The sequence below is a fragment of the Balaenoptera ricei genome, chromosome 7 (assembly GCF_028023285.1).
Source record: "Balaenoptera ricei isolate mBalRic1 chromosome 7, mBalRic1.hap2, whole genome shotgun sequence".
In the NCBI taxonomy this organism is placed as follows: domain Eukaryota; kingdom Metazoa; phylum Chordata; class Mammalia; order Artiodactyla; family Balaenopteridae; genus Balaenoptera; species Balaenoptera ricei.
This window is the reverse complement of record NC_082645.1, coordinates 452,325-471,633: the sequence shown is the minus strand read 5'-3', so window position 1 is coordinate 471,633 and position 19,309 is coordinate 452,325. Positions and strand designations below refer to the sequence as shown.

The 19,309-nt window shown below is 35.0% G+C and overlaps 1 protein-coding gene across 1 annotated transcript in view; it reads right to left on the bottom strand.

Moving 5' to 3' along the window:
* Window positions 1-19,309, bottom strand: part of DARS1 (aspartyl-tRNA synthetase 1) — a 67,112-nt gene that overhangs the window by 36,634 nt on the left and 11,169 nt on the right. The window contains exon 4 of the mRNA XM_059927567.1: window positions 12,591-12,693. Coding sequence (XP_059783550.1) covers window positions 12,591-12,693 — 103 coding nt within the window. The remainder of the gene's footprint in view (window positions 1-12,590; window positions 12,694-19,309) is intronic.

Sequence of the window (19,309 nt, the reverse complement as noted above, 5' to 3'; positions counted from 1 at the left end):
GAGTATACTTTATTGTTAACAATTCCAATGTTAAATAACGTGTAAATTTAAAATTTTAAGTTCCCCATCATATACCCAACCCCATCTCCCTATAATCACTGTTTACTACACTCCTCCACATTTTTTCTCATTTGCAAAAAATATGGAATGCATCATAAATTTTGTGTCATTCTTCTACATTAGTTTTGTTCATGTTCTCAGTATTTAAGGTTGAAGAAGCAGTTTTATTTTTACAGCTCAAATGAAATTGATCCTAATATATACAAATACCTAAAGTATTATTACTCCCATGTCACTCTGGCAATTTCCTTTTATGTTCCAGTTCCTGTGTGAAGTGCTTTATGCATATATCATCTCACTTAAACCTCACAAAGGCCTACAAGGTAGGTGCTACTAACAATTTATAGTTGAAAAACTGAGACTCTGAAAGGTCAAGTAATTAGGCCAAGATCACACAGCTAGTAAGATCATGTACTGATTACTGCACTCGACAGTTCTGTTACAGACTCACAAATTAGCACCAAATTTTAAATACTCCAGAATGCAACATCAGCACACTTTGAAATAATGCATTCTCATTTTTAGAAGCTCATGAGCTGCCAGATTCCTTTATAGCTTATGTTAAAGAAACTGAAAACAACAGGCCCTTCACAAATAGTTTTCAAAATGCCCAAGAATCATACTGCTTTCTCTGGTAACGCTGATGTATCTTGATGTTCTGTTGTTGCCAGCCTCAACATATATACATAAGAATCTTTGTATAAAAGAGAATAAAGTTATTACTTAAAGTTATATTTAACTTAGAAGAATTAATCCCATAAACTAGGAACTTTTTTTTTTTTTTTAAACTAGGAACTTTTGACACCAGATTTTAGACCTACTTTTAAAGCACATATTAATCAAAGTTTTCAATACAAATGTTGAACTGGACAGGGCCAATATAGGAGTTCTGTTTCTGATCCAATAGATAAGTACCTCATTCCAACAAAGAGGTATAAACTATCTAGGTACAGTTGTTCAAAGAGCTGCAATCCAGAACACTATAATAACCTCGCCTATGTTCACCAACTTATCCACATGATGCTCAAGGGGTACCCAAGTGCCCACCACCCTCTGGGCCTCAATTGTGGATGATATATACATATACTTCATCATAGGACCTGTAACATGCCTCTGCATGCAGTTGTTTATTTTTTGTCCTGTCCCCAAATTAAGTTCCTTATGTGATATACAAAGTCACTGAATACCCGAGCCTAGCAGAGTGTCTAGACTGGAGCAGGTGCTAATAAAAGTTTTCTAAATCAATGAACCTTCTTCTGAGTATTATTTTGATGTTTACAGTTCTAAAAATTAACGTGCAAACTGAAAATTTAACCTACCAAGTAAGTAAAATAGTTATTTTCAGGTGAAAGATCTAGAAAGGAAAGAAAATAAACTTGTATGTAGCTAGGTGACTCATTAGAGAATGAGAAACATACTTGTGACTCACAAGCTACCAATAAATAACCTAACCACAATGACTAATATGAAGAAAAAAAAACATACATATACAAATATTAAAGCCTGAATAAGCCTTTTATTCAGAATCCGAACATCACTATGCTAGGGGTGGGAGGTGTTACATAAGCATGAATAGCAAAATTCAGTTTTTAACACCTGCTCTTCAAATGAACTGTAGCCTTTTACAACGCTTTAATTTTAAACTTAAAAACCTGCGTTTACATTCACTATAGTGAATACAGTTTACATTCACTACAGTCCTTAATAACAGTCAATACAAAAAGGCCTACAGGGCCACCTTTAAAAAAACTTGTCTTTTCAAGGCTCAACTATAACTAACACAAACTACTCTGCTCATTATTTTTAAATGGCACTAAATAAACAATAATTTTAAAAGGAAAAAAGGGATGACTTCTTGCCTCAGCTCAAACACCAGCTACTAAACATTAGAACATTAATGTCAACATAAGATGGGGATCCAGAAACACTGGCCTGGATAGGTATCCCATCTTCCTGCTTCCAGACAAATTTCATTTAAAGACCTCAAACCATTTCAGATACACAATTAAGAATCCGTTCTTAAAGATCTCTAGGGAATGAGATGTGCGAACCTTCCCATGTAACTCATTTAGTTGTTTCATTTCTGTATGCATTTAACCATGAGAAAATTGATCTTTCCAACAAATTGATTAAAATAATGTGTTGAAGAGTCCTGTGGCACTTAAATCCAATTAGTGAGTCAACTTTTCGGATTAGTATTTTGATGAATTGGATATTCCTAGGAAAGATAATTTGGGGAAAATTGACCCCATATTAAGCTTTAGTGTCACTCTTAAGGAAAATACTAAAAAGCTAGAAACTGCTAGGGGTACAATGTAGTCAGTAAGGGAAAGATAAATACCTCAGATTTAATATCTAAAGTAAATGCTAAGATAGTTATCTATTTAAGATATTAAAAGTGACCTCATAGTTTGCCTCTTAAATGATTAGGAAACCCCAGCTGGAACTATCTGATTTGATATTTTTAATAGTGGAGTCCTTGCTTTTTTCCACCTGGTATATGGCCAGAGGGAATAGAGTTAAATGTAGGGCCTCATGGAATTAACATATAAATACCATTATTTCTCCCACTTTTTTGTGTAGGAGTTCACATGTTTTAAATGTCCAGTCTCTTTGGGTTGCCCTTCAAGACGGAAATACCTTGAGAATAAATAAACAGTCCTTGGGCACTCCCCTAGCACTAAAGATAATTACAAGCATTTAATATAAAAAAAGATCTAAGACAGAATGAAAATTAAATGAGGATTAGAAATGGCCTTTTCCTCACGAACGTATTTCTAGCTATGCTGTTTTCCAAACCAAAGATTCTAGCAGAATGGTTAGTTGGCTTACTAACTAAACTGCTAGCCTCCCAAAGTGAATGTGTTACTAAATATTCATTTGAATTATCTCATGTTTCACTGATCCTCAAATTTCTAAAGTAAGCTAAAAACATCTATAAGTAAGAATTTTTGCTTTATTTAATAAGTAATAGAAGCCACTAGCATTTATATGTTGCTGTTCATATGCTGTTTTTAATCATAATAGAAGGCTGATAATATATTAAGCAATGAAACTCACAGAATTTTCCAAATTTTTATTTTCTTATTATAATTATACTCAGAAACTACGGGATAAAGAGGAATGAGATCCTGAAGAGTTCAGTGAAACAATGAAAAGAGGCGGCCTATAAACCTCTATTTTCATTACAAAAGTGGAATATATTCTACTGGGCCCAGCTGAGGAATAAAAATCAACTGTTCTGCCACAAATACACAATACACTCTTTAAGCTTGGTGTTAGATTATGGGATCAAGAGTATATGGGGCAGGGAGTTAGTAGGGCATCTGCAGGGCAAAAGAAACAGAGACAGAGAACAGTGGATAAGGATGCAGTGAGAGTAGTTGTAGGAATGGAACTGGCGTTGTGTGAGGTCAAAAGGGGACAGAAAAAACTAGGAGAAAATGGGGAGATTGATAAAAAAACTACAAGTATTGATGAGGTCCAACAGAAGATTAGGAGGCATTAGAGGTAGAAAGGTGGAAATTATGGTTAGAGAGAATGGCTACTGGAGTTTAAAACGAAATTCTAAGGGGCAAAATCCAAGCTGTGGCCACAGGAGTGAGCTGTTAAAGTGAAGCAATGGTGAAGATAGGGGAGGAAAAGTAAGGAATTTTAAGGCCATCTTGTTCCATATAGTCACTTGAAAACATTTAGAATGAGAGGATGACTTGGAATAGGAGGAGCAGAATCCTATCAGCCAGAAAAATAAAATGGTTTCAGTAAAACAACCTATTTCAATCTTTGGGCTTTTCATGAACTCAAAAGGTTGGAACTTCTCTCCAATTTACTCAACATAGTAAGCAAGTTTAGGAGATACTACAGCTGTCTATCCAAATCCCTCTCCCCTTCTTCATTGCTAACAGAACCCCACCCCTGTTCAGTATCCACACTTTCCCTGGCCAAGTGCTCTAATGGAAGGTGAGCCCATCCAGCTCCAGAGAGTGAGTTGTGCTTAGTCCCAGCCCGTCCTGGGAATTTACTCCAGATTGATGGTGTCTTTTCCACAGAGTTTCTCAAACTAGAAACTCTGAAGTCATTTTCCACTTCTTTCTTTTCCTCACCTCCACACATAAGCAGTCAGCAAACAGATAAGACTCTTACATTTGGACCCACTCACTGCGCAAGCATCATTATCTCTTTTAAGAGTAGAGTTTTGCTTTAACACTTGTTTTGAAAATGTGAATTAATTCCAACACAATTGACATATCAGGTATCAATCTGAGCATAATGAGAATTCTGTGTTTGCCTATACCAGATTTCACCTGTGAGAAACACTAGGTCAATGCAGACAACTGTACTCAAGTGAACTTAGCCACCCAGGAATATATAAAACACACACACCTCAGACATGGACCTGCGTTACAAGCCACACCCATCCCCATCTGGTGGTCCAACTTCCCTTCCAATTTCAGACAGCTTTCCTTGTACCACCTGATAATAATTTCCAAGCTGCAACTCTTCTGATACCCACTTCCACTCAGAAACAGTATGTCTTTGTAAAGATAAAGTGAAAGATTTATTGTATTCATGTATTTCTCAACCATTCAATATGTATAAAACTATTCTATGTTTTTAATAAAATTAGGTTCTTTTTATAAAACTATGTCACTGATGAAGGTTGTTTTTGTTTTTGGCTGCACCGTGTGGCACGCGGGATCTTAGTTCCCCGACCAGGGATCAAACCCACGTCACCTGAATTGGGAGCGCAGAGTCTTAACCACTGGACCGCCAGGTAAGTCCCTGAAGTTTTTGACTGTTGTGCTATTTACCTATTTTCTGCATAAACCTTCAGGTTTTTATTTCATACTTTTGCATAGCACAGTATTTTTTTAGGAATGCATTTATTACAGTAACAGAAATGACTGAATATTAGCACCACTCTACAAAAAGTTAACCCAAAAGGACACCCATACCTCAATGTCTAAGATCTCCTCCTTTGCTGACAATAGAGCAATTCTAGCAGACAGAAGTTTAGTTTGTACAAGTGTGTTACAAAGAGCATGATATGTTAAGGAACAGCATCAGTTACCCAGCCAAACTCTTTCATTTCCTTCCTGAGTCCAGAATCTTGGTAAAGGACAAATTCTTATTTTAAATTCTGAGTGTGGTCTTATTTCCACATCACTTGCATACACCACACAGCTGCTTTGGTGAGTGAATTTGTGTTTTACTTCTCACAGCAAGAGTGATAAGAATATGTATAAGATGACCTGTGTGGCAGTGCTGATGATGATAAGGAAAAGGCAACAGATTAAGCAAAAGAAGATGTAAATTTGCCTAGTGAGTTTTAGGTTTCATATTTATAATTATAGCTATCAAATATTTTTATATTAAAATTATTCAAGAAAAATAACTGTCTTTGCAAACATGAAACTCTCTACTTTCTAACTACCTTCCCCCAACCCCACTGTTTTTATTGCATGCTTTTTAACAACAGGGTGATTCCTTAGGAAGGCAAACACTGCTTTATGCTAGAGGAGACAAGCTCATTAGCATTACTGATGGTTAGAAAAACATTTCATTCCTTCTTTGGAACCATTTTTAGCATCAATTTATGACAACACAAAAGTCTTTTTTTATTACTTTATAATCAGCTATACTTTTTAAAACCAAAATTATTATTTTTCACCAGTTTTCGTTCTCAATAACTTGGGGACAGTATTTAAAAGTCATTATCACCCTCAAGAAAAAAAATATCTATCTACTCCTTGAGGATATATACCAGAATAAACTGCACACTCTAGAAAAGATACTTTTGAGGCAAAAAGCAACAGGGTTTCCCTTTCCCAGTAACCAACGTATTTCAATGACATTAAGGTTGTATTCTAAGTGAGCTACATATAATGTGGAGGGCTTTGAACGAATATCCTTATGTAATCTTAGAGAGGCAGGATGACACAGAAGCATGAGCCTAGAGTCAGAGACCTTAGTATTTTAAGTATCAATGTTCTTATCTGTAAAAAATGAATAGACAAGAAAAAAAAAAAAAAAAAAAGACAAAATGGTATCCACACCTCACAGTACTGCTATGAGGACCAAGGGGGAACATGCAAGTACGGCACTCTGCAGCTCCATACTTAGTATACAGTAATAGTTAGCTATTACTGCTGCTACTGTTACAGTCAAATCTGTTATTTCCCCTGTACATGAGATAGGGAAGCTACTGGTGACCACTGCACTGAACCTTTACTGGGGTGCACCCCATAAATATAAAAATTCATGGTAGATACTGGAAAGCTTGGCAAGATAAAGTAAGGGCAATCATCATACTAAATTTTAATTGTAGATTAAGTTTCTTAAATATTAAAATAATATTTCACATGCAATAAAAGTCCAAGTGTAGGTGTGTGTGTGGGAGCTTTTTTCCATGGCCTTTCATTTAAAAAATATAAGGCACCTTCTACAGGGGTCACTGAAGAGTACCCCATCATAATTTATATCATCTACTCAATATACACAAGATAATGATGGAAGGTTAGCAGCATCAGCTTTGTATGAATAGTGGTTTTTACCTTTTATTTTACATTGTTTCAGGCACCACAGTTTTAAGCCCCTCAAAGTGCTTTTTTATACTAGATTGTCACAATAAATGTCTAAAATATGTAAGAAATCCTATACTATATTGATATATGCTGACTGTTATTGTTAATAGTACAGATAAACTTGAGAGTTGGTGAAAGCTAGGTGATGACCAAAATTATAAATTATAAATTCTTATAAAATAAGAATTTATTTTATAATTATAAAATTATAATTTTAGGCAGTCAATAGCTCATATATTTCAAAATGATTTCCATTTGATTCTTATTTACCCCCTTCTCCTCTCCCCCTCAAAAATGAATAACGGTGAAAAAGACATATTCTAAGCTTTTCTTTCTCATATTTACATATTCTAATAGCAACAAAAACTATTAAAATTTAAACACTTACAGAAACTTGAGTATTAAAGGTTTTCAGCAAAACTGGCAACAAATTTTTTAGCTTTCTGGTTGTCAGAAATAATTTGTTGAATCTTACTGTACTCAATGAGAAATGTGCTCCACAGATCTACATAGCTACTCATATTCAAATTAATAATTTTAAAATCCTGGGCAAGGTAAAATAAAAGATTAGTTGAAAAGAGGACAAGCTATAAAGTTGCTACATACTAGTTTTTCAAGTAATGTACCAACATAAAATGCTTTGATGATATAAACTAACAATTCATTGAGGCAAAGAACTCAAAATGCCCAAACATGAGAAACCATATATTTGCCAGTTAAATCAAAACAGCACCCAAGGGCTTCCCTGGTGGCGCAGTGGTTGAGAATCTACCTGCTAATGCAGGGGACACAGGTTCGAGCCCTGGTCTGGGAAGATCCCACATGCCGCGGAGCGACTGGGCCCGTGAGCCACAATTGCTGAGCCTGCGCGTCTGGAGCCCGTGCTCCGCAACAAGAGAGGCCGCGACAGTGAGAGGCCCGTGCACCGCGACGAAGAGCGGCCCCCACTTGCCGCAACTAGAGAAAGCCCTCGCACAGAAACGAAGACCCAACACAGCAGTAAATAAATAAATAAATAAATAAATAAATAAAATTAAAAAAAAAAAAAAAACAGCACCCAAAAAACATCAATTGTGTAAATATTTTTTGAAATAATAAACCACCTTTTCACAATAAAAATCTGTATCCCAATTCCAAGACAGGCACAAGTTTGGTTTATATGTCAAGTAACTTCTTTCAATTACAGTGAATTAGTGCCACACCCAATCTCAGACTTTAATATTTCCCAGGCAAGTAGAAATAAAAATGGTCAAAGAAGGGTCTTAGCTGTAAAGAATGAAGTAAGACTAACATACAGTAAACAATTTATGAAGTCATGTGCCTAGTTAGTGAGGAGCCAAGTCTCTGGGCTCTCTGGCCCACTATTACACTCCATTGCCCATTGGCACTTTGTAGAAATTAAAGTTTTAAATCATCCTAGTAGTTCTACGATGACTTATTTTGTGAACTCAGTTTTCTTCACCGAAACCCCAAGAATTTTAAGTTCAAAATAAGCTTGGTAAGAATTAAGCACAACTAAATATGGCATAGATCAGTGGCCTCTCTTGGCAGTATCAGGGACCCTCAGTAAACACTTAAATTAGTTTTATCATGTTACTTAAATACCTACAAGTATAAAACTAGTAGAAATAAATGCCTTATGGTTATAGCCCTTAACTTGAAATCAAAGCGAATTTTTACAGTCTTTTTTTTTTTCTGGGCCATGCTGCTCAGCTTGCGGGATCTTAGTTCCCAGACCAGGGATTGAACCCGGGCCCATGGCAGTGAAAGTGTGGAGTCCTAACCAATGGATAGCCAGGGAACTCTCCTCAAAGCGAATTTTTAAAGAAAATTGAAACAAATATTAAAAACAACAAAATTCAAATTAACAATATTAATTTAAGGTTTGTTAAAACTAAATTGCTGACATTTGGTTTACTGTATAAAGCTGTAGCCTCATATCCAGTTCTAGATTTAATTTTCTGTATTTTTATTTTAATACTAGTAATATGAAGAATGCTTGTTCATAATTCCATAAAACATTAACTTTGAAGTTGACTCAGGATAATTAGGCCTCATAATTAACCAAAGTTCTGCAAAGAGCAACCAAGAATTACAATTTAAATAAAATATCAGTTGATAATTTTATAAAACTATCTTATTCCAGTGAAAGTTAATAATGTAGTATTGTTAACTGAAATTTGAATCAAATGGGTATCTAATCTGATAAATACTAGAACTGGAAATAGAAACATTTTTCCTTGTATGGAAACTATTGTACTATTAGTTATATGCTGCCCCTATACAGATGAAAACAGGATTCAATAAATATGCTTGAGTGGCACAGGCTTTTAAAGTTCATAGTACTTCTTAACTACCAAGTACCACCTAGTAACCCAACTTGTCAGCATGTCACTATTCAAACTACAGTGAAATCTTCATTTGTACAGAACATGGATATCATCGGCTTCAGTTGGCATGAACACAATTTATACAGCAGTTCTCTGCTGTAAGTTAGCCTATAAAATGATATGGCATAGTATCCTTATGTAACTTTAAGATAATCACCAAAATGTACACTAAAATTTAAAAAAATATAGAAAACTTCCAATCTCCCAAGAACACATTTGTGGACCCCAGAGAAATGAAAAGAGAAACCAATCAGTGAGGATCATGAAGAACATGGGCTTAATAAGCTAAGTGACAAAGAATGAGGATTTAATGAATAAAACTAAAGCCTTTAAAATAACAAGTAAAATTAGAAAAGAGGTCATTGTAGACATGGAGAGACTGCCCAATCTGAAGCATGTATATTGAGAAATAGTGGGAAATAACAGGGGGAACCAGCAGGTAGAATTAATATTGAACATGGTTGGAAATAGGAAGCCATTAAAGATTTTAGATAAAAATAGCACTTAAAAAGAAACTTCTGGCAAGTATGGACTTTTTAAGAAAAGGATTTTGAAGGATGAAGAAAATAACCAACACATCTTTTTCCTAAAAGTTCTGAAAGTTCTAAAGAATTTATATTACAATTTCACTTGATTTATTATATTTATAAATAGAGCAGGTAATTTTCAAAGTAAAATTTTTCTGTTCTTGATTTTCTTCTTTAAAAATTGGTACTTTGAATATAAGATCATACTACTGCCTTTCTATCAGAAAGGACATGTGCTTTAGACTTGTTACCAAGGAAGATCAGGATTTCTGAACTACCTTAGAAGTATAGCAAAATCACATAAAGACAAGTTGACTGACATACCAGGAGCAATAAATCATGTTCCCAAGAAAATTATCTTATCAACCAGCCACAAAAATTAAAAACTCATCATTTTTCACCATAGGGAGTCATGAGAATTTTCCTTTTTCACAAGGTAGCAAAAACTATTAACACATTTATTGTTTATTACTCAGGATAGATACCTTAACATATGAGTAGTGCCAAAAGTTAAATAATTGTAACTTAAGTTCCACATGTTAAACCTATTGTATAAAATTGGGTCCATTCGCCTGTATATAACCAGCCAAAGGCTTTATAATATGCAACAGCTCTATTATGAAACCACCTTTCCCACACATTACTAATTATATAAAGTCCAGTTTTTTAAATGGACTAAAAAGAGCTACATGTTCTTTGCTTTAAAAAAGAAATCAAAGTCACAACTTAATTGTTAAACCTGAATTAAGATTAAAATCAGATCTCAGGTATCCCCTGGCCGTCCAGTGGTTAGGACTCGGCTCTTTCACTGCCGGGGCCTGGGTTCAATCCCTCGTTGGGGAGCTAAGATCCCGCAAGCCAAGTGGCGCAGCCAAAAACAAAACAAAAAGATTAAAATCAGATCTAGATCTTGATTGAGTTCCATCCACTTCAGGATTATGAAATCCAGGTTAAATTATCTAAATTCTTCCCTTATTCTAAAAAAAAAGATCACCCATACACTATCCCTTTTAGATGAAAGCCTTTCTTTAACATATATTATAAGGGCATTAGTGAACTAAGTTCTGTGTGCAAGTATCTTTTCCAGCTGGTAAGCTTTGGTTGACATCTGATATGGTCAACTGCTGTCAGTCAAGTCCCAGGAGTTTCTGAGAAGATCCAAAATAAGAAATGACTATTTGTGGACTACTTTAACGTGTCTACCTCTAGAGATATCAAATGAATTGACTGTTCTCTTGATAGTAGAATGCCTCTTAGTGATTAAGGGTAAATGGGATTTCCAAAAGACTTTCAGACTATAATCCTTTAAGAATGTAATACTGAGGTTATAATGCAGTTTAACAAACAAATATATTCTATATGAAACTATCAGCTTAATATATTAGTTTTCAGAACCAATTTAATATATAAAAGACAGAAGCCATAAAGTTTGTTGACTCGAAGTTGACTTTTCCCCAGTATTCTCCAGTATATTAAATATAATTTAGCATATATGTCTGTGGTTTTCAGGGGCTCTCTGTGTAGACAAAGTTTATTTCTAGGGACCACATTTACTATGTCCCACTTCATAGGATACAGATTGACCTGAAAAGGCTAGGTGACAAATGCACCCCACAAGCATATACCCTTAAGGACTAGGTATTAAAACAGCAAACCTAATCACCAAATGATACAGGTAGAAGAGATGAGAGTGACAGTCTCTGGGCAGCAGGACTGGGAGATAGGGAGAGGTAGGGCTAGTGGTACTGAGACCTCTGAGCACATCAGTAAATTGATGTAATTAATGGCACTGGAGTCTTTAAACAAGAGGGCAGGTATTGCTACGATACAATAAAACTAAATTGGATAAATAAATCTGTTAACCAAAACCAGTTGCTAAGCATCCATTATATGTAAACCACTGTGCTGAAGGAGTCAGGGAAGGCCCAAACATAAATTAAGATATTAAATTAGATCAGTTTTTAGTCTCCTTCTAGTTCTAAAATTGATAATTCTATCTATATTAACTCATCTTTGAAAGCATATATATATTTAAAGAACAGAGATAAAAATCAATAGAAAATAGGGAGGGTGGGAGGGAGATGCAAGAGGGAGGAGATATAGGGATATATGTATACATATAGCTGATTCACTTTGTGATACAGCAGAAACTAACACACCATTCTAAAGCAATTGTACTCCAATAAAGATGTTAAAAAAAAATCAATAGAAAACATGTAACATTTACTCAACTGAATTTCTTTTAAAAAATATTTATGCCTATGAAGTACTCTACTACTTAAAATTGTCCATTTTTCTGAGTCTTCTTTGACCATTATCATGGAAATAAAATTTCAATTAAATTGAGAAAAACATGCAAACAAAACTAGCCACATCACCAACTCTTATTACCTTACAGCTCCAGCAGGCCCAACCACTACACTATCTCTGTATCCTGCCCCTTGTAAATTGAACAAAACAATGAGCTTCTATAGAAACCCTGAGCCAGAACTTTTATGGGGGAAAAAAAGCAAACTTGACTTTTTTTTTTTTTTTAAACCTTTTTGGTGTCAAAGTTAAAAGCTGTAACATGTTAGAGCATTTGTTTTACTTCTTCAGGACAGAATCATTTGCAAAATCACATTCTTTTATTTTAAACACTTCTATTATTTAGTTAGAAAACTTGTTGCTTAATATGCAAATCTCAAACTAGGGGAGGGAGGGAGGAAATGAAGCTCAACAAACACAACAAAATAAAGTTGCTTTGCAGTGTTGACGCTGCCAGGCTTTTTGTAACTCTACTTGAAAGTAAATGTGACTTGTCTGTAGAGAGTGCTGCTTCAGCAGTTCCAAATGAATTTCAAGTCTGTGCTCCATATTTTCTCTTTTATAAGTTTAATGTATTCAGCAACACTGAACTGACAATTTAAATAACTACATTTTTAAACAAAGGAAGCGTTGATGTTAATGCATGAAAATGGTCCAAAGCCCTGGGAGCCCCGGTTCCCACCACTGTTTATTCTGACAACAGGATATAATTGCTTACTTACTTGGCAGCAAATTTTACCATCTGCTTGCTTGCGTGGTCTCCCACGGCTGCAAGAGCCTGGACATTAAACTGCTGCTGACGTAGGACTAAGAAGCACTGCTTCCCTGAAGAAGACAGAAAGTACGTAAGTGTATTAAGGACATGCTACTTCAGGTTTTACAAAGAAGAAAAATGCTTCTCTACTTTATAATTGGGCCCAAATTTACTATCCCCAACAGGAACATACACATAGGTATCTGGCTTTGACAGCCAAAATTCCCATACCCAGTTGACAAGCTTTAAAGAAACCCAAGTTTCTCCTACGCTTTTAAAATGCTTGTTATGAGGACGTAGGCAAAGCACCAATTTCAAAAAATATTATCAACCAAGAAAATTATTTTGTCATTGTATGGACTTATTAAACAAATTTCAAGTAACTTCAGATCACTTTCAACATTCATTCAATAGCTAGTATATTCTACAGGCAAAGGTACTATGTTAACCATCATAAGAGCCTCAATGATGCAACCATAAAAGTACTAATAAAGTGCTTAGTCACAAGAACATAAACATTCTACGGGGGTGGTTCATTTTATTTCCTACCAAAGTACATTTCAAAGAGCATTTAGAATAACAGGTTAGCTTATTTCCTGTTCTATTTTTCTCATTTTTCCTTTATTGTCTTCCTAATTCTTCATCCTTTATAATAGTTCCACTTTTTTTTTTACTCCAAGGAGTTTTTTTTTTTAATTAAAAAAAAATTTTTGTTTTTGGCTGTGTTGGGTCTTCGTTGCTGCGCACGGGCTTTCTCTAGTTGCAGCAAGCAGGGGCTACTCTTCATTGTGGTGTGTGGGCTTCTCATTGTGGTGGCTTCTCTTGTTGCGCAGCATGGGCTCTAGGCACGTGGGCTTCGGTAGTTGTGGCACGTGGGCTTCGGTAGTTGTAGCACGTGGGCTTCGGTAGTTGTGGCACGTGGGCTCAGTAGTTGTGGCTCGTGGGCTCTAGAGCGCAGGCTCAGTAGTTGTGGCACACAGGCTTAGTTGCTCTGCAGCATGTGGGATCTTCCCAGACCAGGGCTCAAACCCGTGTCCCCTGCACTGGCAGGCGGATTCTTAACTACTGCACCACCAGGGAAGCCCTACTCCAAGTAGTTTACTTTTTCTATAAAAGATCATTCTCTTTATGCCCTATAACCAGTTTTATTTCTACATAATACTGGGCCTCTTGACTCCTCCTCCTTTCATAAGCAACTGTCATTCATCATTCTTAACCTTTTGAAAAATAATATTCATAACAGATCCAGTCACTCACCATCTTTGTGACAGGTCTTTTCTCCAAACTAGATCCTTTTTAAAAGTCTCTGATCAAGTTTTAGGAAACTACTTCCTCATAAAACAAGTTAAATCTTTTCCAGACCACTTTTTTCATCAGATTGTCTTTCAAAACGTCAAAAGGTTTTGTTGTTTAAACTGAGAATTATTTTTACACTGAGAATTAGCTTTGCCTCCCCTGGTTCCACCAAAAAAAAGCAAAAACGCAAGCAAACTTATAGTTAATACTTTCAACATACAGTTTTGAAATACAAATCTGACAGCAATTGTGAGGTTAAAAAAAAGGTTGCAAACAGAGTGCCAAGATAGACACAATCTATGGACTTCCAAGTCATATATGATTGACATATTTTTACCACTAAATAGATTTTATTTTCCCTTTCCTTTGGAGTATGATCCAGTCGCTAAGTAAAATCTTAAAAAAGAAAGTTACATGAACTGAACAAGTTCAAAGGGATTTTAAGATGCTGTATGGATAGAGAAATCTGCAAATGAATCAAATGACATTATTTGAACTACCAAGAACTACTGAAACCAAAGCCAGATATTAGCCCACTTAGAACAGAATGTTAGCATGAAATGGAAGGTAATGTTCATGATTTAGTTAAGTACTTTAGCTGCTCTAATAGTGCAGACAGAGGAAGCACTGACCTGGCTGCACTACAAAGCAATCTTGTGATGAACGCCAGTGCTACACAAAGACTTTGAGAGAGAATGGAGGGCTCTATAGTACTTATAAAGGGTGAGCACAGGAAAATACCTTTAGGTCAGCACTAAGGGGTGACATTTAGTGTAAGTGTTTGGTAAAGAGTAAAATCTTTTTAATCAAATGACATAGGATCATATCCTATCATCTCCTATGAAGGGGCCTATTGGAAAATATTAAACTAATTATGTCTCAGTTCTTCATCTGCAAAATGGGAGAAAATAACAGTATATTACTCATGGAGTTTTCTTGAGTTTTCATTTATAATCTTGAAGATTATATAAGTAATAAGTTTAGACTTGTGACAGATACCCAATTAATGTTAACTATGAATTAATGTTATTAATTAATATTAATCGTTATTACTATTACTAATAGCACCACTGCCACTGCCACTGCCACCTATTTATGTGAAGACTGATGACCATTTCTGTTTCACAGCTGGATTACTATGTCCAAAAGCTATGGTGGGTGCTGGGAACACAAAGTAAATATTTGTTAGACACTCATGATAGACTATTATGTGAAAATAGTGATAAAGCCATACAAAGAGTACAATCATAACTTTGTGTAAGAAAAAACCATCAAAATGTGAAGTTGATGGTATAGGAAGAAAAACACCAAAATGTGGCTACTAATGGATGGGGAAATCACAGGGAATTATTCTGTTCTTCATATTTTCTGAACATTCTACAATAACCATGTACTACTTTCCTAATCAGAAAAAAATATTTTTTAAGAGAACAATACAATCAAAGAGGTAGGTACAAAAGAAACGTAAGGGTTGAAAGAAAATCGTGACCATGTTCCAGATTCAACACAAGCAGTAAGTAGAACCTGGGAAGTTCAAGAGGCTAAACATAGAAGCAAATGCACTCCTAAGATCTGACATGCCTGCTAGGGAAAAGAAATCATGAAATCAATGGTTATGGGTAAAGTAAAGAATGTTCACTGTTCTCTTTTAATGTTTAATGTGTTTATTGTATGTAATTCTAAAAATTAAACCTTATTTTTTAAAAAAGCCAATAGATGGGAGGAAAAGGGTGGAGAGGTGAGACCAATACCATCAGCATATTATATTATAAACCTACAGTAAGTAAAAATGTACAGAAACAGCCACATTAATGCAGCATAAGAAAGAAGTGAGAACACACCTTATTAGAGCAAAGAGATTCTAATTCTAGATGGAATTCAGGAGATAAACTAAAAAACTGAGTAAAAACTGGAACTGAATATCAAACTGTACAATAGAAAAGGGGAGGACTTTCTAAGTTTCAAAATTATAGAACGTCTATATAGCAAAAAAACCACTCTGGGAAAAATAATTGCTGAATGACACATAACCTATATGAGTTAATATCTTTAATACATAAAGATCTTAAAGATGTATGAGTAAAGAACACTGAGATCCCAATAGATAAATGGGTAATGGACTAGAACAAATACTCTGAAAGAAAAAGAAAAAAACCTAGTAAGTAAACATAAGGAGAAAAATATTACTGGAAATGAAAATAATGCAAGTTGAAGCAAACAATGATGATGACACATTATACCACTCATACTAGTAAAAATTTAAAAATATACAATATCATACAATGCTTGGGAGAATTAAGTGAAAACCGTTCCTTCATAACTTGTTGATAAAAAGGTAAACTTGTACAATGCTTTCAGAGATCAATTTGGCAGTGGGCATTAAAAATGGGCCTAAAATGTTCTCTGATTCAAGAAATACATTTCTTAGAATATATGTTAAGGAAATTAAGTATGGAAAGTCTTAGTGACAAAGATGTTCATAAAAGCACTATTTAAATAAAAGAACTGAGGTTCTATTATCACTCCCTATTTATGTAGTCTTCACTACTGCAACAGATCTACATGTGACTCTAATGCTATGGTCCCAAGTTTTCCGTGTTCAAAGCACTTCTAAATACTAGAACCTTGAGATTTCCCTGGTGGCATAGTGATTAAGAATCCGCCTGCCAATGCAGGGGACACGGGTTTGAGCCCTGGTCCGGGAAAACGCCGTGGAGCAACTAAGCCCGTATGCCACAACTACTGAGCCTGTGCTCTAGAGCCCATGCACCTAGAGCCGGTGCTCTGCAGCAAGAGAAGCCACCGCAGTGAGTAGCCCCCGCTCACCACAACTAGAAAAAGCCTGTGTGCAGCAACGAAGATCCAACGCAGCCAAAAATAAATAAATAAGTAAATACTAGAACCTCAATGGTACACTCAGAAAGATTTTTAAAAGACTTAAAAAATCAGTACTGGTTCCCTGGTAAACAGAGCTGTCCACTCAGACTACCTCTATCAAGTATTTTTGACATCAAGTTCTTGAAAGGTGTTAGTAAACAAAATTGTTCTTTCTTTGTCTCTGGTCGGTGATACACTGCAATGCATGATCTGCTTGGTTCAATGTCTTGCAAGGCATTTTCTTACAGACATTGGTGAGTGATAACAAGGGGCAATGTGTGTGTGTGTGTGTGTGTGTGTGTGTGTGTGTGTGTGTGTGTGTGTGAGAGAGATCCCTTTTATGTAAATTTAAAAAACAAAGGATATGCTCATATTTGTAAATGCACTTTTTTCCTGAAAGAATACACAAGAAACAACAGTGGCTATTTTGGGGGGAAACAGATTGTGATCTGACAGAGGAGCTAGATTTGTGAGACTTCTATTTGTCCTCTTTTTTTTTAAATTGAAGCATAGTTGATTTACAACACTGTATTAATTTCAGGTGTACAGCAAACTGATTCAGTTATACGTATATATTTTCAGATTATTTTCCATTATAGGTTATGTACAAGATATTGACTATTGTTTCCTGTGCTATAAATTCTTGTTGTTTATCTATTTTATATATAATAGTGTATATTTGTTAATCCCATGCTCCTAATTTATCCCTCCTCTCATTTCCCCTTTGGTAACTGTTAAGTTTGTTTTCTATGTCTGTGAGTCTGTTTCTGTTATGTAAATAAATTCATTTGTATTATTTTTTAGATTCCACATATAAGTGATATATTTGTCTTTCTCTGTCTGACTTCACTTAGTATGATAACCTCTAGGCCCATCCATGTTGCTGCCAAGTGGCACTACTTTATTCTTTTTTATGGCTGAGTACTATTTCATTGTGTGCATTGTGTGTATGTATTGATATATATATATGTATGGCACATCTTCTTTATCCATTCATCTGTTGATGGACACTTACGTTGCTTCCATGTCTTGGCTACTGTAAACAGTGCTGCTATGAACATTGGGGTGCATGTATCTTTATGAATTAGTTTTCGTCTTTTCTGGATATATGCCCAGGAGTGGGACTGCTGGATCATACTGTAGCTATATTTTTCATTTTATATCTTTCTATACTACAGGAAGTTAATTTTTACTATAGTCATATATTATTTTTTATTCTAAGAAGCAATTATGTAATTTCTCAGTTTAGCAAAGAGTTCTCACTGCTTAAGTTAGTAAAGGAACTTTATAAGACACATTAATCAACTGCTACATATTATTCATCTTTCTTCATGGAACTCCCCAATCAGGAGAGAGTTTATAGAAAAGAAATGAAACTCAATGTTCAAAACAGCTGAATGAATTCACTGCTTTTAGGTATTTTAAATTTAAATCCTTAACAGTTAAAAATTTGTGTTGCATTTTGAGTCAAGTTTTTAGAAGAGGCAGTTTATTTCTTAAATTTACGCAAGAGGTCTGTTTTAGAAAAATGTAAAGTTGGAAACCTTCCTTTACAGCACCAGGTGCAATCTTTATTTCTAAGCTGAAGAACAAACATGGTAGGTTGCCAGGACAAAAAAGTTTACTCTCATCTCCATTTTGGTGATGGCTCAGTAAGGAAGTAAGCCTTGGTGGGAGAACTAGTTATGAAAGATGTGAGGCAATCTTATGTTTTCATCTCTTCCTACTGTCTTTTAGCTTGTCAAGCTCCTGAATTTATTATTTAGATAATGTACCTTCACTTCCTAATAACCAAGATTAACATTTTCCTTCATCGCTTATGTTAATCAGTTACGGAATAAATAGCAAAGATCTAAATGTTTTAAAGTAGTTTCCATTTGTTATTTTCCCTGAAATATTCTTGTACGGCTATAAGTTGATGTTCTGACCTTTGGTATTAAAAATCCTAAACTATCTGACTACCTAAATAAAGTAGCTATTTTGGAAGTATATGTTAAGTTTTTAGGAAGAATAATATTGAAATAGAATTATCTTGTGTCAATGACTTCCATGTAGTATGTATAAAATTTGAAAGGAACCATAGATATTTCAATCACTTTTTCAATATGCTCATAAGCTTTCACAATCGAAAGAAACTAATGTTAAGTGTATCATTAAGAGTTAAAAATTTCTCCTTGCTCCTATATAAAACTCTTGATTTCAGGGGTGTGAAGCATAAACCTATTGTAAGAAATCTGATTTTTAATCTTTAAAAATGTGTAAAACACTGCCCTTAATTTGAGGAGAAATATACAGATATTTGTTATATAAACAGACTAGGTTTTGGTTTTTTTGCTTAACAGGATTCTAGTTGTCATACTTTTGACACTATGATTTTGACAGTTTCATTTCCTTATTCATGGTTTTTTCAGAACTTTGCTTTACTGGAAATTGCCAGCATAGGTTGTCTGTCCAAGTCCAATTTTAATATGATACTACTTCTGGAGTTAGAACACATGAATGATTCCAAATAAG